The sequence below is a fragment of the Petaurus breviceps genome, unplaced genomic scaffold (genome assembly GCF_028583685.1).
Source record: "Petaurus breviceps papuanus isolate PSGF00001 unplaced genomic scaffold, PetGlider_PUasm1.0 126, whole genome shotgun sequence".
In the NCBI taxonomy this organism is placed as follows: Eukaryota; Metazoa; Chordata; class Mammalia; order Diprotodontia; family Petauridae; genus Petaurus; species Petaurus breviceps.
In genome coordinates, this window is record NW_027185655.1 from 5,324,937 (window position 1) to 5,349,023 (window position 24,087).

General features: G+C 36.7%; 1 protein-coding gene across 3 annotated transcripts in view; it reads left to right on the top strand.

Annotated features, from left to right (window-relative positions):
* Positions 1-24,087, top strand: part of MTHFD2L (methylenetetrahydrofolate dehydrogenase (NADP+ dependent) 2 like) — a 123,041-nt gene that overhangs the window by 43,732 nt on the left and 55,222 nt on the right. For 2 of the 3 annotated variants that reach the window (XM_069091735.1, XM_069091730.1), the window contains exons 5-6: positions 1,408-1,515; positions 8,272-8,364. In XM_069091735.1, coding sequence (XP_068947836.1) covers positions 1,408-1,515; positions 8,272-8,364 — 201 coding nt within the window. The remainder of the gene's footprint in view (positions 1-1,407; positions 1,516-8,271; positions 8,365-24,087) is intronic. The other variant, XM_069091732.1, reaches the window with a different exon arrangement.

Consider the following 24,087-nt stretch of genomic DNA (forward strand, 5'->3'; position numbering starts at 1 on the left):
GAAAGAAAGAAAGAAAGAAAGAAAGAAAGAAAGAAAGAAAGAAAGAAGGCATGGAGGCTGTAGGCCAGATGGCCTGTTACTCTGGAGATGCCTGGATTTGAATCCTTGTTTTCATAATCTAACTTCTCTAGTCATATGTGAATATCTGTCTCCTTATCTCTCAAAGGAGGAGACTGGGCTAAAGAAATCCTAAAGCTCTCTTCCAGATCTAAATCCTATGACCTCATGCAGCAATAACTAGCATTTATAGAGTTCTTTAAAGTTTGCAAAGCTCTTTACAAGCATTATCTCCTTTAAGCCTCACTACAAGTTGGGGAGTTATGTGTTATTATTAACTTTATTTTATAGGTGAGGAAACTGAGGAATAGAAAGTTTACCTTTTCCAGGTCACACAGTTAGTGTAAGGCTGTATGTGAGCTCAGGACTTTCAGACTCAAAGTTCAATTCTCTATCTATGGCACCATCAATGCATCACTGAAAGAGTGAGGTTATTCACACAAATTTTCTGGATAACTAAAGTCTTTAAAAACTGTTAGCTACTCCCCCCCAGGTGTGTTCCATATGTCCTTGCATGCTTAGAACCAAATCCTAGACATAGGTTTTGATAACTCAAGGTTATAATTATAAACATCAACTGATACTCTTTGCTTTCATTCCATTATTGACTGTGGCATCTCGGACAATTTGTTTGCCTCTGGCCTAAGTGGCCCCAGAATGCTTTGGGGATTTTCTTGATGTTTTCTCTCCCTTTTGTCATTTCTCAGTCTTCCAGCTTCTGATGGTATCTAACCTACCCTTAATATGCTGTTCTATAATGTAAGAATAACCAGAAATTTTCTGGGGAAAAGTCATAGGTTCTTAGAATGTTAGAGTTGGAAAAGACTTTAGAGATGATGTTGCTCAACCTACATATTTTAGACTTGAGGAAAGTGAGCTCAGAAAGGTTAGGTCACACAAATAATCAGGATTGTTAAAAGCGCTGAGCTTAAACACTTGGGCTTTGTGTCAGATATTCCCCTAAGTAATTTGGTTTCTCCCTCGTTCACAGGGGTTTGGATCCAATATGACTGAGATTACTGGAAGCATGATAGTAAGGTGTTATTCTAGCTTGTGGAGCACATTTCATTTATAAACCACTAGAGTACAATTCTCCAAGTAAATCACAATGATTAAAAATAACCTGCATGAAGCAAAACAAGAAATCCTGAGATGGGCTACCCAGTAGCATTAAAACAAATAGAATAAATGTTATGTTATCAATGTGTCAGAGAAGACTTATTCATGTCTTTAGATCATAAGAGTAATAATTTAATTTATGTTTGGGGGGAACTATTTCAGTTGGCCTCTTACATGCTTAAATTGATTCTCCTTACTCTTTCTACACTCAAATCAAACTCTGTATTAAAGGAATTGAAACATTTGGGAAAAACGTGGTTGTGGTTGGAAGATCCAAGAATGTAGGGATGCCCATTACAATGCTTTTACACAGTGATGGAGAGCATGAAAGACCTGGAGGTAAGTACCCAGATATTCTATTCAAACAATCTTACTATTTCTCAAAATAGCCACACATACTCGATATAAAAATATACAAAGCTGCGTTCTTATTTCCTTAAATGATCTTAATGATTTACTTCCTTTTTTTTGGTGGGGTTGTAGACTCATTCAAATGTAGAATGAATAAGAAGATGTATTCATAGAATGCTTTATAGTTGGAAATCCCTGCTAGGGGGTGCCATAGTGCATAGTGTACAGGGCTTGGAGAGAGGAAGACTCATTTTCCTGAGTTCAAATTTGTCCTTAGGAACTTACTACCTTTGTGATCCTGGGCAAATCATTTAACCCTACTTGCCTCAGTTTCCTCATCTGTAAAATGAGCTGGAGAAGGAAATGTGAAACCACTCTAGCATCTTTGACGAGAAAATCTCAAATGGGATCACAGATACAATTGATATGATTGAACAACAACACAGTTATAAATCACTTTATATGCCTAATTGACCCTCATAAACTTATCACTTTGGTAGAATGGTTATTACCCATTTTACAGATGTGAAAATTGAGGTCTCGGCGGTGCCTAGGTGGCGCAGTGAATAGAGCACTGACCCTGAAGTCAGGAGGACATGAGTTCCAATTCAGCCTCAGACACTTAACATACTAGCCATGTGACTTTGGGCAAGTCACTTAACCCCAATTGCCCTCCAAACAAAAAAATAAAAGCAAAACAAAAGAAAAGAAAATCGAGGTGTAGAGAAGTAAGCTGACATCCTAGTGTCATAGAGCTAGTTGGTAGCAAAGCCAGACCTTGACCTCAGATCTGCTTCTAAGTCTGTGTGCTGTCTCTCTATTAAAATCTAATCTTCTTCATGGAAAGGACTGTCTCAGTTTTGCATTTCTATTTCCAGCACCGAGGATAGTGTCTGACCCGAAGTAGACACCTAAGAATACTTTATCATTTATTCAAAATAAATAGAAGTTATTTCAATGTGAGCGCGAAGAATGCTAACATTTAGGGAAAGGAGAGTCAGGAGCTGCTGTCTGAGCTGAGCTTGGCAGGGAAGATCCTAAAAATTTACATTCCCATTACAGAAGGAAGCTAGAGATGAAAAGAGACAGAGGTGAGAGGGAGGGCATTTAGACAAAGGCTTTCAATGTCTGTGTACAAAGGCAGAAGATAGAATGAATGTTTTGTGATGATAGAAATATGGCTGATATTTCTTCCATTTCTCTAATGCAGCTCTTATTAGCCATAGTTTAGTGATAAAGAAGTTGTACCACAGAGAAATTACATGACTTGCCCAGTCACACAGATTAGACAACTGAGATGGATTAAAGTACAGGTCTGCAAACTCTAAATCTGGTCTTGTTTTATGTGTTTGGGCTTTGGAGTTTGAATCTTACCCCTAAATACACATAAACACCTACATACATGTGCAGATATATGTGAGTACTTAGATTATATATGTATGTATATAGTATTTTAAAAACCTATATATGCACACACATGAGTACTTATGTGTATATGCGTGCATAGTATGCACACATACATGCCTACACACATGTGCATGTATGTGAGTGCTTATACATAGTCATACTGACACATTCTCATGTATGTGCATATGTTAGTATTTATGTGCATAGCATACAAAATGCTATGTCACATAAATTACACACAACATACATCACACATGTACACATGCATATAGGTGGATGTGTATATTTGAGTGCTTATATGTATATATTTGCATGTGGATTATGCATAATAAACACATACATGTATACACACATACAAGAGCTGCTCAAACCCAAGCAATGTGTATAGGACTGATCATCACCTATCTCCTTCCACCTTTTGACTGGAGTCATGGGTTCCAATCATCCTTTGCAATGCAAGACTCAGACCTCCAATCTAGGTTGAGATTTAATGTATTCATCCTCAGACACTTCTTAGTTGTGTGATCCTGGGCAAGTTATTTAACATCTGACTCAGTTTTCTCAACTCTAAAATGGGGTGATAATAATACCTACCTCTCAAGGTTGTTGTAAGGATCAGTTGAGATAATATTTGTAAAGCACTTAGTGACTGGCACATAGCAGATGCTTAATAAATGCTTCCTTCCTTCCTTCCTTTCTTCCTTCCTTCCTTCCTTCCTTCCTTCCTTCCTTCCTTCCTTCCTTCCTTCCTTCCTTCCTTCCTTCCTTCCTTCCTTCCTTCTTTCCTTCCTTTCCTTTCCTTCCATAAATTTAAAAAATATTCTCATCTAGATCCATGGTGATGACTTATTAAACAAAGGAAATAAATACCCTTTTTGATACCTATTAGTCAGGGAAAATGGAACCTGTCTTTATTGTAGCAGCACAAATAGGCCACTATGATTACATTGTCAGGGGGATGAGAAATGCTCTTCTATATTAAAGAAGCTATTAGAGGGAACACAATTTAATTTCTCTTGCTAGAAACAAAAGTAGTACTTCCCAAATGAGGTACACTGAGGGGTTTCAGCTTAGTCAGAGCTCTTGGAGGGTGGTGATGTATACTATTAACACAATGGATTGCTGAGAGCTGATGACCTACTCATGCTTGGAAATTTCAGCTCTGCCTGAGCAGTAATTACATGCAGCAAATATTAATTCATTACTAATAGAGTCCTTGAAGTCAGATTAACTTTGTTCCATGTGGAATTTAGTGAGACAACATCCACAAAGTCTAGCCTGGTCAGGATAGTCAGTGAGGATGCTGATTTCTTTGTCCAGACATCATAAGTTGACTTAGGGCTATTCCAGTTTTTGTCTCCTATCCAGAGAAATCTTTTTTCTTAAATAGTTTGAAGTCCAGATGAGTTAGGGCTAAGTCCCCAACCTTTTATTTTATTGTAAGAAGATTATTTTTGACTTCTTGAAACTCTTGGAACTGGCAGGAATTAGGGTTAGGTCCTGACAATAAAATTCCTGAGCTGATGTAGGAAGACTTCCCATCATAATGTCTTAGGGCAGAGCAGGACAGGGCACATGTTCCTTCTCACTGGAGACAAAAGCATTTTGTGCTGGGGGAGCTGTGCCACCACAGTGAAAAAACTGTGGCCCAGAGAAGGGAGGTCCCACCTCCTGCTAGACATCTTTCTTAATCCCCCTCAGTGCTAGTGTAGATTACCTCCAATTTATTTGGTCTATATCTTGTTTGCATAGAGTTGCTTGCTGGGTGTTTCTCCCACTAGACTGGGAGCCCCTTGAGGGCAGGGACTGTCTTTTGCCTTTCTTTGCATTCCCAGTGCTTAATAGGGTGCTTGGTACATGGTAAGCAATTAGCAAATGCTTGTAAAATGGGAAATCATCATTTTTATATTACCTATGTCATAGGGCTTAAGGAAAGAAGGAAGGAAGGAAGGAAGGAAGGAAGGAAGGAAGGAAGGAAGGAAGGAAGGAAGGAAGGAAGGAAGGAAGGAAGGAGGGGAAGGAAAGAAGGAAGGGAGGGAGGAAGGAAGGGAGGAAGGAAGAGAAGGAGGGAGGAAGGAAGGAAGGAAGAAGGAAGGAAACAATGTCCTATATAAATTTTATCCTATCTTTCTTCTATACGTTCACACCATGATCCACAGCACCACCAAAATGCACCAAATTTCCCAGGTTCGTTTTGGTATGCATTGTGAATCTTTTGGAGATTTTTTGAGATACAATCCCTGCCTTGTAGAGTATAGAAATGGGTCAATAAGACAGAAAAAGGCAAATAATTTAATGTCATAATAATAGTAATAACAACAATAACAATCACAACCATTTATGTAGCCCCTTAAAGGTTTGCAAATTGCTTTACAAATATTATCTCATTTGACTCTCTCAACAACCCTAGGAGGGAGGTGCTATAATTATTCTCATTTGACAATTGAGGAAACTGAGGCAGGCAGAGGATAAGTATAGTGATATACAGCTTGTGAGTGTCGGAGATGAGATTTAAATTCAAGTCTCACTGACTCCAGGCCCAGCATACCATTACTGTGCCACTGAGCTGCCTTCAGGTGCCTCTGCATATAATCAATTCATCAGCAGAAGTTAAAACATATATGTATTGATGATTGATTGGCTAAGCATCTCATTATGTTTTCATTATGTTTTCTAACCTCCGAGATTTTGGTTTTTTTTTTTTTTTGGTTTTTGGAGGGGGGTAAGTGTTAAGTGTCTGAGGTCAAATTTGAACTCAGATCCTCCTGACTCCAGAGCTTCTGCTGTATTCACTGCACCACCTATCCCCCTACCCTCTGAGGTTTTTATTTTTCTTCTTTAAAAAGATTATGAACATAATCTTGAGTGACATGAATATTTTTATATACAAAGAATAATTAAGGAATATCTTACACGATGTTGGCATCTAGAATAGAACACTAGGCCTAGAGTCAGGAAGACTCCTCCTTCATGAGTTCAAATCTGGCCTCAGGTACTTCCTAGGTGTGTGACCCTGGGCAAGTCACTTAATCCTGTTTGCCTCAGTTTCTGCATCTGTAAAATGAGCTCTAGAAAGAAATGGCAAACTATTCCAATATCTTTCCCAAGAAAAAATCCCAAATGTGATCAAAAAGAGTGGGATGTGACTGAAATAATTGAATAACAAGAATTTTATATGAAACTGAACTGTAACATGAAGTTTTAAAAGCATATATTAAATTTAATCTGCATGTCTATGTCTGCCTTTGAACTTCCTTCTGCTTTTTTTCTGTGTTTTTAATGTTTCTCTGCATCTATCCACCAACTCACCCAGCCCACATAAATAAAAGTTTATTCCTCTTTGTCATTCTTGGCAGTACTGATTTTGGCATTGCCTTGGTTACAATGGTTATGATTCCTTTTTTGGAATTGCCTGAAGAATAACATATTTTATTCCAGTTCTTCATTTTACCTCTGCTTTTTTCTTTACATTTTAAATGTGTTTCCTATGTCGTGATTACCCTTATGGTCCTTCCTCTCCCCCTCTCCCCACACAATATGTGCAGCTACTCTTGATCACAAGGGAGGACACCCACTCTCATATTAATTATTCACATTTTATGGGGTTCAGATCTGCAGGACTTTTCCTACAACTCCGTTGAAGTAGATAGTACAATTTTGTCCTTGTTCAAAAGAGGAAATAGATTTAGAGAGGAATCTGTTTCTCCTTATTATATGGCCAGTCTTCTTTCCACATCTGATTTTACTTATGTTTAAAGAAGTAAATTCTGATTATAAAAAGGGGTTAGCATAGAATTTAGACCCAGAAACACAGAATTTTAAAGTTGAATTCAACCTTAGGGATCAATTTTACACCTGTTTAGAGCTACATAGAAAAACATTTTTTAAGAAGCCAGATTTGATGATTGAGTTGCCAAATATATTAAAATGAAAAATATTTTATTATTACAAAATACCTAAGGAGACATTAGCAGATTTGAATTCTTTTATGAAAATAGTTCTAAACTTTGAGCCCATGAACTTTTTTTTAACTGTGTTTTAATATAATTGGTTTCCATTGTTATCTGCCCTAGCCTTTGGCCTCAAGGGTGTGATTAAACCTTAGGGAGAATAGAGAGAGCTGAAATTAGTGAGGTAACCTAAAGCCAACAAATGGAGGACATATTTGGATTATTCCTTGAGGTGAATTCTAAAGTCATTGCTGATGGGTTTTTAATAGATGAAGATATGAACCTGTCCATGCCATTGTCCAAAGAGCCTTAAGAAGAAAATTACAATTTTAAAGAAGTTAGATTTGTGTAGCCATCACCTTTGTGTATTGAATAAAGCTTGTACTTTATAATAGAGATAAAAAATGTACCTTCCTTGAAAGAGGTGGGTGAATCTGGATGTGGAACCTTGAAGACATTGTCAGGTTCCAATGATGTGTTGGTTAGTTCACTGAATTGCTCCCCCCTCCCCCTGCTTTTTGTTATTAGGGATGTCTCCCTGGGTGGGGAAGTAAGGAAGTTACAAAAGTTATCAATAAAAAACATCAAACTTTAGCTATGTATAGCCATACCCTGTTGTAGTAAGTTCTACTTTGGCAGTAGATTGAACATTTGGACATGTTGGGTTATTTAATCCATTAAAATGTCATTCCCATATTGGAGATTCAGATTACTAAAAAGTAAGTTTCTTGCTTCATTCTCTTAATACTTTAACAGAGTGGTGTTAGCCACCCTGAAGACTACTATGTCCTTTTTGGTTTAGTTACTTTTTTTGGCTTAGATACTCATCAAGCGTTGCTACAGTCAAAATATTCATCACTATGAAACCTGTTTGGTGATGAACTCGTCCAAACCTAGTTAGGCTGGTCTTAGGATGACAGGTACAATTTCCACAATCCTTTCTGTCTGCATTAGTAATACCTACAAGAGATTATGTTCCATTATTGTAGTCTGTGAATTTGGCATCACATCTGGACAGTTCAAGGGTCACATTGAATTGGTGTAGGCAGGATGCTTCTGAATTTGGAGTTATCACACCAGTCTTCAAATCTTGTTATTACCCCTATGAACTTAAGCAATTTTCTGACCTTCTTCCTCCTCTTCTGAAGTGAGAGATTTGGATTAAATGCCCACTTTATGCTCTAAATCTTGGATTCTGTGATCTATAATGCCAAGATTCTTCAAATGAGGATGGACTTCATGAAAGAAATGGTTTCTTAGCAGCATAAAAATTGATTCTTCATTTCAAAGGAATGTCTTGAATGGAAGTGTCTTCCCTGCTTGTGTGTATAATGAAATGGTCACAATTTGGTAAATATTAATGGGAGTTATTATATGTTTGTTTCAGGTGATGCAACAGTGACAATAACTCATAGATATACTCCAAAAGAGCAGCTGAAAATCCATACACAATTGGCTGATATTATCATAGTAGCTGCAGGTAAGTCCAATGGAAGAAATTTTGTATGCTGAATTTGGAGCATGAGCTTGGTGGAAACCATTCTATTAAGTAAAACTAATTCTAAGGATTTTTCTGCTTAGATGGGGAAAGAATTCCAAGGGATAGGAATTCATCCTACTTTCCAAAACTTCTCTCTCACAAACTATTTTGTAGTTATAATTTAAAACATTCTTAAACTTTAAGCACAGTTCCCCAGTCAAGATTGAACAAGGGTTCAGAGTTTAGGTGATAGTCTTAGAATATCAATAATTACTTAAAATGTCAATGTGCCTTAGAGAATCATTTCCCTAAATTCCCTTCTTGATCACTCCTTCCAAGGATTTGACTTTTAATGTGGTACAAGGTGAACCCAAGAGTTCTAGCCATTTTCAGAAGTCATTAGTCTTCCTTCTCTTAGTCTGACCCATTCAAGAACTAAAAAACAGAGGACAGAGCTCTTAAGTACATTGACCAAAGGGTCTCAACTATATCTTATCACTATGCTAATTATATCTTCAGGGGAAAGTGTCTGTCCCTCCCTGCACATTTACCCAATTTTCTAAAAAAGAAAAAAAGTGTTTAGACCTTTGGTTGGGGTGGGGTGGGGAGAGTATGGGGTATAATGTAGGGGTCAGCAAACTTTTGGTAAATACCCAGATAACAAGTATTTTAGGCTTTACTGGCCAAGAAGCAGTCAAGGTGATTATGTAGGTATATCAAGAGAAAATATTTTTTCATAAAAATTTTATTGATGGAATAAATTAAATTTAGTTGTAAATAAAATACTGGTGGAATTCAAAATATAATAATAATTGAACACTTTTATAATAGAGGTATATTCAGTAGAATAGAATTCTTTGGGGGGAAAAGAACAAATAACTTAATTGAGGCTCAAAGGTAGCATTTCCTATCATCAAAATCAATTGCAAATATTTATCTGTTAATTTGGTCTGTGGTGAGAGTTTATGCCATAATAATTATAGTAACATTTATGTAGCATTTTCTGTATGCAAAGCACTGTGGTAAGCACTTTGAAAAATATCTCATTTGATCCTGACAACAACCCTGAAAGGTAAGTTTTATTATTATCCCCATTTTATGGATGAGGAAACTGAGGCAAAAAGGTTAAATGACTTGCCCAGGGCCTCAAAGTTAGTAAGTGTCTGTGGTTGGATTTGAACTCAGATCTTTCCTGACCCCAGTTCCAGCACTCTATCCACTGTACCACTTAGCTGCCTCCATATATCATATTTGAAAATGTCTTTTCATACTGATAAGTACTGCCAAATACTGTTATCTATCCATAAGCATACGATTTTAATTGCACATAATCATTGCTTAGAAGGCATTTATAGAATTCTATTAGATTTTTCTCTTGATATTTTCTTTTAGAATGTCATTACATTGCACATTAATTACTTTCAGTTGGAGGCTAAGCAAAAGCTTCCCGATTGCATAGTTGAATGGATTGTGAAATATGGACATTTCTTTTGTATTTGCATCAAGGTTCAAAAAACATTTCTGGAACTGTAGTTTGAGCTCAGAAAATATATCTGCTGCAAATTTGTTTGGGGATAGAGACACTGCTTTTTGGTTTTAACTCTTGATATTACCAGAAGTATATAAAGCACGGTGACATGAGATTCAAATATTAGTATTCATTGAGCTGATTTAACTTCAGTATAAGTTTTATATATAAATGCTGTTTTGCCTAGTAACCTTAAGTTGAATTCATTAAGAAACATGAAGCATGAAGCAAAAGCTGACTTCCAAAACCATTCAATGCAATATTGTAGTGGCTGAAAGTGATTCTTCTCATTTAGAAAAATATTCAATCTCACTCCTGAGCTCTTCTTTTCTTCTTCTTTTCTTGTTTTGACATAGAGGGTTTTGAGGTTTGCTAATAAATGAATAAAATGTCATGGCATGCCAACACATGGCAATGAAAATGTTGTTGCTATAGCTATGTCACTGGAATTTGTAGTTTGTTGAGCAGCAGTGGAAGGGATGAGATTGTTACATACAGTTTCTGTTGCAACTACCCAGCTCACCCATTGTAGAGGGAAAGCAGTCATAGAATGTACATAAATAAATGGTCATGGTTGTGTTCCAATAATACTTTACATATGGGCACTGAACTGTGCATTTTATATTATTTTTAATTTGTCACAAAATATTATACTCCTTTTGATAATTTTTCAACAATTTTTAAAAAATGTAGAATCTCTGCAGAGTGTACAGAAACAGGTGGCAAACCAGATTGGCCTATGGTTTGTATTTTGCTTTCCTCTGATTTAGTGCCAGGCATTTGGAATTGTTCATAAAGGACAGAGAAGTATTTTTCATTCAGGTTGGACCAAGGACTTGAGTCTAAAATGCTAATATATAGCCTAAAAGGTATTGGAGAAGGGTGGTGGTGGTGGAGTTTAGTATGCTTTCCCAATCCTTAATCCTTGTTATTTTTCAAAATGTCATCAATGGATTAATTTCAGCCCTAAAAGCATATAAATTAGGAAAAGCAGTACCCCAGGAATCATATAAGTATATGGCTAATTGATAATGAGCATTAGCAGCTTGTGATTTAGATTAAGACTGTGATGGCATTTATGATACCATATCCAATGGGTATTGGGAAGATAGAGGGTTATAAAGTCTTTTGGTTTATATAACCTACAAGATACAGCATTAGACCTTTTTTAATCTTCATAATCTTTCAACCCTCTCTAAAGTACAAATTATGGTACAGAGATACAGCAATTTCAGCTATTTCCACAGCCTAGGACACTAAGAACCAAAATAAAGTAAAAAAAAAATCACACTATAGAGAAGGTTAATTCCTAACCCCTAACTCAGTATCTCTTCAATATTACCTAGCACCCACCCAATAGTAGGGCTGTGTTAGCAGCCCAAGATGCTTATGACAGAACTCAACTCAACACCCTGACACCAGCCCTTTCCCTCCCTTCATACATACATTGACAGAACTGAGGTGATCCAAATGCCAAACAGCAGAAATTTGCTAAGACTGAGATATAAATGAGGACCTCTACAATAATGAGCAATTGTAGCAGCACTGCTGCAACAGACCTCAACCAGAGAATAAAGGAACAATTGGAATGGAGAGTGGAGAAGGCTCAAGACATGTCTGCTCCTGCAACAGAACTCAATTCACCTCCCCATTCCCACCCCCATCTAGTGTCACAGAGATCCAAACTCCAAATGGCTGAAATTTGTTCAAACTGTGAAAGCAGCATGGAAGCACTCTGTGGTACTTAGCTAGAGAACTGAGGAACAGAGGGAATGGGGGAAGAATGTCCGTGTGTGTGTGTGTGTGTGTGTGTGTGTGTGTTGCAGGGGGGCACTCTACTAAGGCTGAACGTGTCCAGCATCCAGTTGGAATTAGTTCTTTTCTCCCCAAAGTTACATGGAGTAGAGATTAAACCTGGTGATCCAAGGTGGGAGAGGCTATGTCACTTTGAGACTGTCAAGTAGCCACCAAAGGGGAGGGAGTCAGAAAGTAGGCAATAGGGGAAAATTAGGTAGGGGGGAAAGACCAAAATTACCAAAGATCTCAGTAGGAAGAAAACTCAATTACAGATCTTAAATCAACAGAGAAGATATTAGTTGAAGAAGGAAATATGGTCTCTAGATTAGGGAAAAGAGTTGAGGCATCTGTGAATAAGTATTACAAGACAAGAGAAAATCAATCAGCATCTGATGAGAGAGAAGACCTTGTGGATGCTCAGGAAAGCATGGAACCGCAGCAGGATATTCCTAAATGGTTCAAAAGAGAACAAGAATTGTGAAAGCAGAATTTATATCCTTTACAGAATAAAAAATTGTCAGAATAGAAATACTCCTAGAGTTGCAGTGTGGATGCCAAGTAAAGGAGAAATCAGCTGTAAAGTATCACTTTCAATGCCACATCTGATTTTCAACACTTTAATTATCCTTGTAGTTCTGCTGTAACATATTCCCCTTTTGGAATTTAAGCCCAAGCACACTTTTCTGATAATGGCCTGCATCCATGAGAAGTAAACAAAATAAAATAATAAAATAACCACACAGCTTAACAAATATGAGAAACTATCCTCCTGGACCATTATTAAATGTGTCTGGTCCTCTAGGGTACCAAGGGCAGGAATTATCTCTACGGTTCTTTTTAACCATGAAAACTCTGTGAGCCCAAATAAATTCCCTCCATGAAAACAACCCTGAGCAAAGATGCAGGATGCTTTGAGTTATTGACTTTGTCATATTCCTACCACCAGAGGGCACCAATTAGGCATGCAAAATATTGGCCACACACCTTTGTCTTAATCTTTGCCTCAAGATATTTTGTATGAAGACAATAGAAACCAGTTGTAGCCCTTTTTCTTACATCCCTAAAAAAAGACTATGACTAACAATAAAAGAAGACAGGACACTGAAAAAGAAATCCAATGAATTCTACCAATGAGGGAAAAGACCATTCACAAAGAAAATGCAAGAAAATCAACAAAATATGTAGATTGTTATGAGGCATTTTTCTCACTGTTCTTTTGGCACAAAACAGATTGGAAAGTGTAACAATAGACTTGCTAGCTGAAGGAAGCCTGGCTTAGGAGATTTTTTTATTCATTGTTACATACACACATATGCATATGTGTGTATATGTATATATACACATATATACACACATATACATAGAAATATACAAACATATTATATATCTCCAAGGGCCAAATCCCTCTTACCACCTGTTTTAAAATTTTAAAACTATTCAAATCCAGGTTCATACAAAGGCAGGCAGAGGGGCCATAGGTTTCCAGAGGTAGCTCTTTTGGCTTCCATGCCCTACTGTCTCCTATTAAGTTTGCAATCTAGCCAACCCTCAAAATATTTTTCAGTCAAACTGCTCACTCACTAGACCTCCCCCATTTTGTACTTGTAAACTTGATTATTGGAATCCAAGAGTGTGATTACATTTAAGCCTAATTAAGTTTATCATATTAGATTCAGCTTAATGGAAAAGCCTGCCAGGATCTTCTGTTTGACATCAAAGGTCTTTCCAACTGACCCCAACCAACCTTTCCCATCTTATTGTGTATCCCTGCCCTTTTCTCACTGTACATTCCAGCCAAACTGGTCTTCTCACTGTTCCTCATGCACATTCCATCTCCTATCTCCTTATGTTTGCCCTGGCTTTTCTCCATGGCTGGAATTCACTCCCTCTTCACTTCTGCCTCTTAGTTTCTTTCAAAGCTTAGTTCAAATATGTCCTACTTGGAACCTTTCCTGATTTCTCTAGGTGCTAAAATATTTCCCCCATTACTTTGTATTTATTGTGTATTTTTTCAAATATACATCACATATTATTTATATATGTATGTATTTACACACAAATCATGTATGTGCACATATAAAACATTTTTGTTCAGGCATTTCAGTTGTGCCCAAATCTTTGTGATCCCATTTGGAGTTTTCTTGATAAAGATATTGTAGTGGTTTGTCATTATATTTCAATATAAACAATATGTACACATAATGTACATGTTATACATATATAATATGTTTATTCATTAACACAAGAAAACATATTATATATTGCATGCAAATAATGTGTATGTATTTATATTATGTTATCGTATACAAATGTAAATATGCCTATTTAATGTTATATTATACCCAATATTATGTATTATATATATACTGTGTATACTATATAAAATAACATATATACTAAATGCATACATACATATAATACATATATACATAATGTGTATATATCCGTCTGTGTGTCTATCTATTGGCTTGATTTTTTCTATTTGTATGCCCAGAGCTTGGCACATAGTAAATACTTACAATACTTTTTTCATTCATTGGTTATCAATTCCCACTTAGCCTTTTTTTTGTTCTATCATTTCTGGTTTTCTCTCTCTGCAAGAAAACACAAGGAGAAAAGGCTTATGAAGATCACATTTTTCTCTTTATTTTCAAATCCTTATGACTAAGGATGTCTTACTGGGTAGGGGGAAAGGGAGGAATACATTTGGAAATGAAGATGATGGGAAGCAAAAGTTGTTGATTAAAAAGAAAACTGGACAACATAAGCAAAGTGAATCGAGCTCGTGTGTTGGGAGAAGTCAGACAGTAAGAGAAGAACCAGGAGACAGCAGCAAGGAAGAGGGAGCGGTGAACACTGCCAAGTGCTTCAGAGCAGTCAATAAGGATAAAGCCTGAGAAAAGACCATCAGATGTGGCCAATAAATCATCTCTAGTAGCCTGAGAGTTAGTAGACAGTGGAGAAGGCAGATGGTAGTTATAATCCAAGTCTGGAATTTGGAAAGACCTGAGTGGCACTAGAACCAGTGGGCAGGAGATGTAGAAGGCAGTCAAAAGTTGAACTCCAGAGTTCTATTTTTAAGTTTTTGATGGGAGTAAAGTAAATTCAGAAGAGGAGTTCCATCGGGGAAAGCAGGGAGGGGTGGTGACTGGAGGTTGCAGTTAGGTCAGGTAATGGGTTTGTGAAGGATAAGGTTTAGTGGAAATGGAAGGCAGAAGGTTATGGTTAGAGGAACTTTGACATTACAGATAGTGGAGTTATAGTGATAGTTAAGATAATAGTTAAGGGTGATAGTTAAGAACCTGGCTGTTTTCCATGTTGTTCTTGTCAAATGTTTAATAACAGGCTCTCCAAAAAACCCCAAAACAAAATTTTAAAACCCCAAACAAACCCCAGGTACACAAAACACTTTTAAATTTAATTTTGATTATTAATATTTTTCTTTCATTTCTTAAGCCTAGACAATTAATAAAACAGTAAGTCAAGTTCTATTTGGTAGCATTTGCCAATTTCTGGGGTAGAAATGCTCACACTGAAAATTTAATAATCAGTCAGTTATGAGCTGGCTCCAGCATACTCCTGAATTACCATACCTATGGTAGAACTATAGTGGAGTGAGGCACAGCTCATGGAAGTTGCGGGTGTTGATCATCTAGGAAGTAAGGGAATTTGAAGGAAAAATCAAATGTAAATTGAAGTGCCCAAGAAGGAATATGGGAGTTGTGGAGCACAGGAAGATTATGAGTCAGTGAGTAAATTCCTTGAGAAAGGAGGGAGAATGACCTGGAGGCCAGAAGAAAACAGAATTAAAGATCTGGGTCAAGTAATAAATCTGGCTGAAGTGAACCTCAAAGGAGGAGAGAGATTGCTGAGAAATGGTGGCAAAGGGAGAGGATGGGCAGAGTTTGATAGGGATGCAAAGTAGATGGGCACTGACATAGGATGTGAGGGAGCCAGAAGAGAATGGGGCTTTCTTGGGTAGCCTGGGAATCAAACATCAGAATTCTGGGAGGAACTATAGGACTTGTCACACCCTTCGTAGTAGCAATGGTGCTGCTGATTTAATTACCATTCCCTGAACTAGAAGTAGGGGGTGGGGGATTCTTGGGTATATGGGCAATCCCTGGCCCTGCCTTAAAGTCAAAGGCAGGGAGGAATCAGTCTTTGGCTGCTTATAAAGGGGTGAAGCTAGTATACATCCTTCAATCACCAGCTGTCCATCAGAGTCCTTGGCTTATTTGGATGTTGAGTAGAATAACTTTCCCTAGGTGGCATGAATGGAAATGGGGATGGGCATAGGGGTGAGGAATTAGAAGAAGTGTCACTCTGGAAGTTCTGTGGTCTCAAAGTTATATCTTCCACCCAAATAAGCTATCATGTAAATATATGAAAAACAAACAAATAGATTTCAGAATGGGTATCAGAGAAGGAGATAATCATCTTAAATAGTGTAATGGAAACAGGCAGGGTTGGATCATTGTCCCAACTTGACTGTCAGCATATATGGAAGCAATCCCATCTGGGAGAAATAAGGAAGAATGGGAGGAGGAGTAACGTAATGTTGCGGAGAGATTGATAAAATGCCTGGGAGATGACAATGAAGAAAGTGATGATGAAATATTTTGTCATGGATTATACTGAAGGGGGAGGCAGAGAGCAAAAGGGAACTAGTTGTGATCATTTACTGAAGACGACCAGAGCACCATCAAAATGTGAAAATCATTCTTTGAGGAACTCAAATTCTTCCAGGGTTACCATTGTGAAATTAGCCATCTAATGTTTCTTTGAAATAACTTCAACTAATGTTTAAGATTTCAGGGGAGTATAAGGAAAAGAACATGAAATTCCTAAGAAAGCTGGTTTCAAATCTTGGTACTACCTGTGTAACCTTGAATGAACAGCTTCACCTCTTAGCCTCAGTATCCTCCTCTTGTGACAGGGTCTGATCCTGTGATTTGAGGTTAATAAGAAGACTTGAGAGACAGTATTCTGAAGTTGACAGAGCCAGCATCAAAGCCACTAAAACTTGGAGTCAAGTCTCTCCTCTGATATGTGCTTTAGGAAAGTCTCTAAGATTATAAAGTCTATTTATACTGACTATTGCATTTATAGAGACAATTGCATTGGTCAAGAAATGTGGAATGCCCTATATTAATGAAATCACAAGTCTCATCCCCATTCCTAACCTTAAGAATATTTGATATAGAAATCTGAAGCTCCTCCATATCACAGAATATGGAGACAGTAGGTAAAAGAGGCATCATGTATAGGACATAAGGTACCAGATTTAGATTCATGGTAGAATGATTCTGATGTGTGGGGGTTTACTTTATATCCTGTAACTTTGCTTATATTGTTTCAGTAAGTGTTTTAGTTGACTCCCTAGGGTTCTCTAAGTAAACCATCATATCACCTGCAAAAAGTGATAATTTTGTTTCCTCTTTGCCTATGCTTACGCCTTCAATTTCTTTTTCTTTTCATTGCTATAGGTGGCATTTCTAGCATTGTTTAATTACTGAATAGTGATGGTAATAATGAACATCTTTGCTTTATTCCCCATCTTATTGGACAGGCATAATTATTATTATTAATTATTCCTTCAATTTCTTTTCCTTGTCATTGCTATAACTAGCATTTCTAACATGATATAGTTAATGAATAGTAATAGTGATAATGTCTTTACTCCTCATCTTATTGGAACGGCATTGTTATTATCTCCATTATAGATAGTGCTGGTTCTTGGTTTTATAAAGATGCTGGTTTAGATACTGGATTTTTTTCTTTTTTAAAGAATATTTCATAATTATGGTAATATAGTTACTGGGTGTATCTTGGCAAGTAGATTTCCAGGTCTCTATACTGTTTGCATTTATTTTAAATGGAATTTCTCTTTTTGTGTCTTCCTGCTCTGTTTTGCTGGTAACGAACAGAAATTTTAATTCTTTGGAATGGATTGTCATCTGAATAGATTGTTATGGTCCTCTAATTGCTCTTCATGCCTCTAGTCTTTAAACTCACCAATCCATCCTCCACATAGTGGCCAAAGTAATATTTAACTTTTTTTTCTTAAAATGTTTTCTACTTGTTCTTTTCTTACTGTTACATAACTGTCATTTCCCAATGCCAGCCACCCCTAATAAAACTCTCCTTTGTAACAGATAAACACAGCCAACAAAACCAAAGTGCATTCCTTTTTCTACACACATCATCCATCTCCTCTGGCTGAGGGGCAGGAGAAACCCTTAGCCACCATTCTCAGAAGTCACAATGAGTCACTGTATAAATCCAAGTTCTGAAATGTATCAGTGTTGTTTCCTTTACATTATAGTGGTCATGTAAATTATCCTAGTTTGGCTTGCTTTGCTCTGTCTTGGTTCATATAAGTCTATCTGTTTCTTTAAAGTTTTCATGATCATCATTTCATGTGACATGGTAATATTCCTTTATATTCATATACCATATTATGTTCATCCACTTTCCAATGAACAGGCACCTACTTTCCTTCAAGCTCTTTGCTATTACTCCACTTTACAAAATGGTGCTAAAATATTTATGTATATTTGAGACCTTTCTGTCTTTGACCTCTTGGAGAATTTGGCTAGTAGTGTTATTATTGGATCAAAGGGCATATATAGTTTATTGACTTTTTTTATTCTTTTTTTTTTTAAGCAATCAGGGTTAAGTAACTTGCTCAAGGTTACACGGCCAGTTATTTCTGGGTGTGGTGCTAAGTGTCTGAGCCTGGGATTTGATCTCCAGGTCATCCCGACACTGGAGCCAGCGCTCTTACTCGCTGTACTACCTGGCTGCCCTGGTTTATTGACTTTTAAAATATAATTCTGGGGCAGCTAGGTGGCTCAGTGAATAGAGCAGTGACCCTGGAATCAGGAGGACCTGAGTTCAAATCCCTGAGATATTTAATACTTACTAGCTGTGTGACCTTGGGCAAGTCACTTAACCCCAATTGCCCTGCCTTACCCCTTCCAAAAAGCAATAAAATAAAATGAACTCTTACAGAAAAAAGAGAATAAAAGACCTCATTTTGGGCAGCTAGGTGGTGCAGTAAATAGGATGGAGCACCGACCCTGGAGTCAGGAGGACCTGAGTTCAAATTTGGCCTCAGCACTTAACACAAAAACTAGCCATGTGAGTTTGGGCAAGTCACTTAACCCCAACTCCCCTCTAAAAAAAAAAAAAATATATATATATATATATGAAATTCCAAATTGTTTTTCTGAACATTTAGGCCAATCCACAGCTCCACCAACAGTGTATTAATGTTCATGCTTTCCCATAGTCCCTATAACACTGTTTTTCTCTTTTTTAATTTTACCAGTCTTAAGAATGTGAGATAAAATCTCAGAGTTGTATTAATTTACATTTCTCTTAACATTAATGATTCAGAGAATTTTTGCTTCATATAATTGCTGATAAATTGAATGTTTTTTCTTTGAAAATTTACTTGTTTATATATTTTGACCACTTATCTTTTAGGAAATGTCTCTTTTTCTTCTGTGTTTGTATAATTTTGCATGTATTTGGATATTAGTTCTTTATTGCTAATGTTTGCTGCAAATGTTGACTTTGGCGAAATGGAAATAACAGAAAACTAGACAGAATATAAGATGTGCTTTATACTTGGCTGCTTTCATATAACTTTTGTTTCTATGAAATTGGGCAAAATCCTTAATCAAATGGAGAGTGCTACAAATCTTCAAGACTCAGGAAATCTCTCCTCCTTCTCCAAATATCAAGCTCTAAACCTTCTCCCAAAGGGTTTTTGCTCATCTTAGTTGGGAACTGTAGGATTCACTTCATTCTCAGAATGTTCAAAGATGACTGGTTGAGTCCTTGCCCCTTCCAGCTTAACAAATGTCTCTTCATGATCATGGCCATCACATCTCTAGGCCTTCCCTTTAATAAGGTACACTGCTCTATAAAGCAGAGAAAATGAGTGATTCAGTGAAGTAGTTTGTGGGATATTCTTATTAACTCCATTATAGAGTTCCCAATGACTAATCCAAAACTTTCTGCTACTTTTCCCAACATTATTATCATAATCAACTTGAGAAACTTCCTTCAAAGGGCCCTTTGTTCCCAATAAAGTTTTCACTCTGTCATTGTCATACCAACTCCTTGCAATATGTGAGTTGATATTCAAGATGTCAGGCTGTTGGTGACACCTAGACTCAAGAGTAGAAGCTTAAAAAGACCTAGCCTAGTGTGTACTATTTATACTTACTTTGGGCTAAATGTTGTTGGCCTGCAGCTTTAGGTACCTAATAAAAGATCCTAGAATGGGAAAGGTCTTTAAATGTCATCTAATCTAATATTTTTCTACTCTTATTCATATTCCTCGATTTGTCCCCACTTTTTTTCTGTCCCTAGCTCTTCTGCTTGCAGCTCCTCCCTCTTCAGAAAATTTCATTCTCAAATCCTTCCTTCTCCTCTTATAAAACCTGTCTGATAACCTAGCAATAACTTAGTATCTTGGAACTCCAAAAGATCCTTGAACTAACCTATATGACTACTCCCTCCAATGGGGTTGATTGTAACCCGACCAAGCCTCCTGGCCTTTTCAGCTTCTGTTCGTGTCCTTTTCTCAATTATCCAGAGGATTGACCTTGCAATCTAATGATCTTCTTCTGGGTCATTTGACATTTCCGGGATATTCATGGATCATTAATTATCCCTCATTCTTTCTGCATGACTTAATCATCTCCTTATATGGCCATACATCTCTTTGAGGAAATAATTTATATCACTCTGTGCAATTCTTTGTTGGTTATGTGTTACTGCCTATTAATATCTTTCATTCATCTCACCATTCCCTTCGGGTGATCTGAAATTTTAATTCTTTGAAGATAATGATATTATTCCGCGACGTGTAACCATATGACATCACCAAAAGAATATTGATGTTAAAAATATAGCCCTTTGTTTGAGAAAAAGTTTGAAGCCATTAAAAGTATTATGCAATTTCTTTTTTGGGGTAAATAGTATTTTATTTTTTGAAATTACATTTAAAGATAGTTTTTAACATTCATCTTTATAAGATTTTGAGTCCAAATTTTTCTCCTTCCTTTCTTCCCTTCCATTCCCCCTTCCCAAAACAGCAAGCAATCTGATATAGGTTATACATGTGCAATCATGAAAACATATTTCCACATTAGTCATGTTGTGAAAGAAGAAACAGAACAAAAGGAAAAAGTCATAAAAAATTCAAACAAAAAAAGTGAAAATAATATGCTTCAATCTTCGTTTAGACTCCATAGTGCTTTCTCTAGATGTGGATAGCATTTTCTGTCAATATTGTATAATTTCTCAAATGAAATCCAACCCACTCTTTTCCTCCTCACTGATTCTGGACATAATTTATTGTATAACCTTAGTATCTATATAAGATATACATACTTATGCGTCAATTCTTTTGCATACCATAGCCTATACAACTGGTCGTCTCCACATACTTGGGTGTTTTTCTGGTCCAATAGTAAAGTTGAGTTGTTAAGTGGTTATGAATCACACTTAGGAGACTGTGAAATTTTCCAGGTGATGATACTATCAGTACAATGTCATCTATAAACAGAAGAATCTTTCTAGAAGACCTCACCATCTCTAGGGACTACCTTTTCTGTTTGTACTCTGTGTTGGAAATTCTCCATGACAATAGCAAATGACTTAGCGAGTGCATGCCTCCATGTCTTCTGCCTGGCTTGATGATGATAACCTCCTGAATGAAATAAGAATGTCCTAAATGATATCCAAAACCAGCGTAAAGTAAATTAGCCTAGTTAGTGCATCAGGGAAAAGCAAATATATGAAGAAGTCTGAATAATAATAGTTATTATCATCATTATCAAAGCAAGGTAATGTGATGTGATGAGAAGACCTAGATTCAAGTCTCACATATGACAAACCTTTACTGGTTGCTTGGTCTTGGGTGGCATTTAACCTTTTAGTCCTCTAGTCCACAGGTATCAAAACACATGGACACAGCACTTCTATTGTCTGAAACAGATTAAAATGTAATTGGAATTTTTTTAAAAAATTAAGAAAAATATGATAAAACATAGATGATATTACATTTTAGGATGGCTAGGTGTCTCAGTGGTTAGAGTGCTAATCCTGGAGTCAGGAAGACTCATCTTTGTGAGTTCAAATCCATTCTCAGACACTTACTAGCTATGTGGCTCTAGGCAAGCCATTAAATCCTGTTTGCCTCAGTTTCCTCATCTATAAAATGAGCTGGATTAGGAAATGACACTGCAGTGTTTTTGCCAAGGAAACCCCAAATGGGGTCATGAAGAGTCAGACATGACTAAAATGATCAAATACAACCGCAAATAATGAATTTTAAAAGTATATTAATATGCAGCCTTCAGAGACTCTCAAGTATAATTTAATGACCCTTATTTCTATTTGGATTTAACACCACTGCTCTGAACAACCTCCCATCCCCCAAGAATATAAGTGGTCAAGAAGGTATCATTGGTGAGAAAGATCCCTGACACCAGCAAATTCATAGATCTAGTGCCCATCCCTTATTATTTTATTAATAACTCAATAATATTGAAAAAAATATAATTGTTAAACTAACAGCCATGCAACTATTTTGGTGTACAAATGAATGACTCTACTAATTCAATTTTTATAATATTGAAAGTTTTGGATGGGTAAGCAGCCATAATAACCTAAAGTAAGATGAGCTGAAAGATTACGTTGGTACTAAATACTTGTGTCTAATGTTTGAAGAAAAAGAAGAATAGATTCCAGGTAAACTCAACTAAGACACAGAGACCCAAGCCACTCCCTGGAGGCCCTACAGTCAGGAAGTCTATGATGTAAATACGACCTCCGACACTTACTAGCTGTGTAACTCTGGGGAAGTTGCTTAACCTCTGTCTGCTTCAGTTTCCTCAACTGTAAAATGGGGATCATAATAGCATTTACCTCTTGGGGTTGTTGTGAAGATCAAATGAAATGATATTTGCAAAGCACTTAGCACAGGGCCTGGTACCTAGTAGGCATTTAATAAATGCTTATTCCTTCCTTCCTTTCCAAACAATAATGAAAACCAGCACTGTCACCATAACTACCACCACCATAACCAACAGGAACAAAAGCATTTATATAATAATTTAATACTTGCAAAATCCTTTGCAAAATTAATCTTATTTATCTTCCCACAAATTCTGGGGGAAGAGGGAAGGTACTATTATTTCCCCCATTTTTTAAAATAAAATTTTATGTTTATTTTTAGTTTACATCATTCATTTCCATAAGATTTTGAGTTACAAAATTTTCCCCTACCTATCACCCCAAAACAGTGATCCCATTGTATACCCTCTCCCCCAATCTGCTGTTTCCTATATCCTCCCTCATCCCCCCTCCAACTTTCTGATAGGGCAAGATGGATTTCCATACCCCAGTACCTATATATCTTATTTCCCAATTGCATGTAAAATAATAATAATAATAATTTTTTAACATTTTATTTTAAAACTTTGAATTCCAGATTCTTTTTCATCCTTCCTTGTCACCTACCCTTATTGGGAAGACAAGCAATTCAATATAGATTGTACATGTGTAGTTACACAAAACATTTCCAAAATGGATATATTATGAAAGACTGACTGTATTTCCCACCATCCTATCCCCCCTACTTACTCTATTCTCTACTTTCACCTGTCCCTTTTCAAAAGTGTGTGCTTCTAATTACCCTCCCCCCAACCTGCCCTCCCCTCCATCATCCCCCCTCATCCCCTTCTCTCCTACTCTCCTGTAGGGTGAGATACCCTATCTAGTGTGTATGTCATTCCCTCCCTAAGCCAAATTCAATGAGAGTAAGGTTGACCTGTCCCCTTTTTGCCTTCCTATTCTTCCCCTCCATTGTAACAGTTATCCCTTGCCACTTCTATATAAGATAATTTACCTCATTCTGTCTCTCCTTATCTCCTCTCATTATATTCATTTCTCACCTCTCAATTTCACCTTTTAAGTATCATCCCTTCCTGTTAAATTGATCCTGTGCCCTCTCTCTATGTATACCTGTAAACATATATACACACACTCACATATGTATTCATACACCCATATAACCTCCTATATAGACATATAGATGTATGCATGCATATATATATATACACACACACACACACACACACACACATTTATATTCCCTTCAACTATCCTCATACTGAGAAAAGTTTCATAAGTTACAATGATCATTTTTCCATGTAGGCATGTAAATAGTTCAACTTTGATAAGTTCCTTATGATTTCTTTTCCCTGTTTACCTTCTCATGCTTCTCTTGCTTCTTGTATTTGAATGGCAAATTTTCTATTCAACTCTGGTTTTTTCATGAAGAATGCTTGAAAGTCCTCTATTTCATTGAA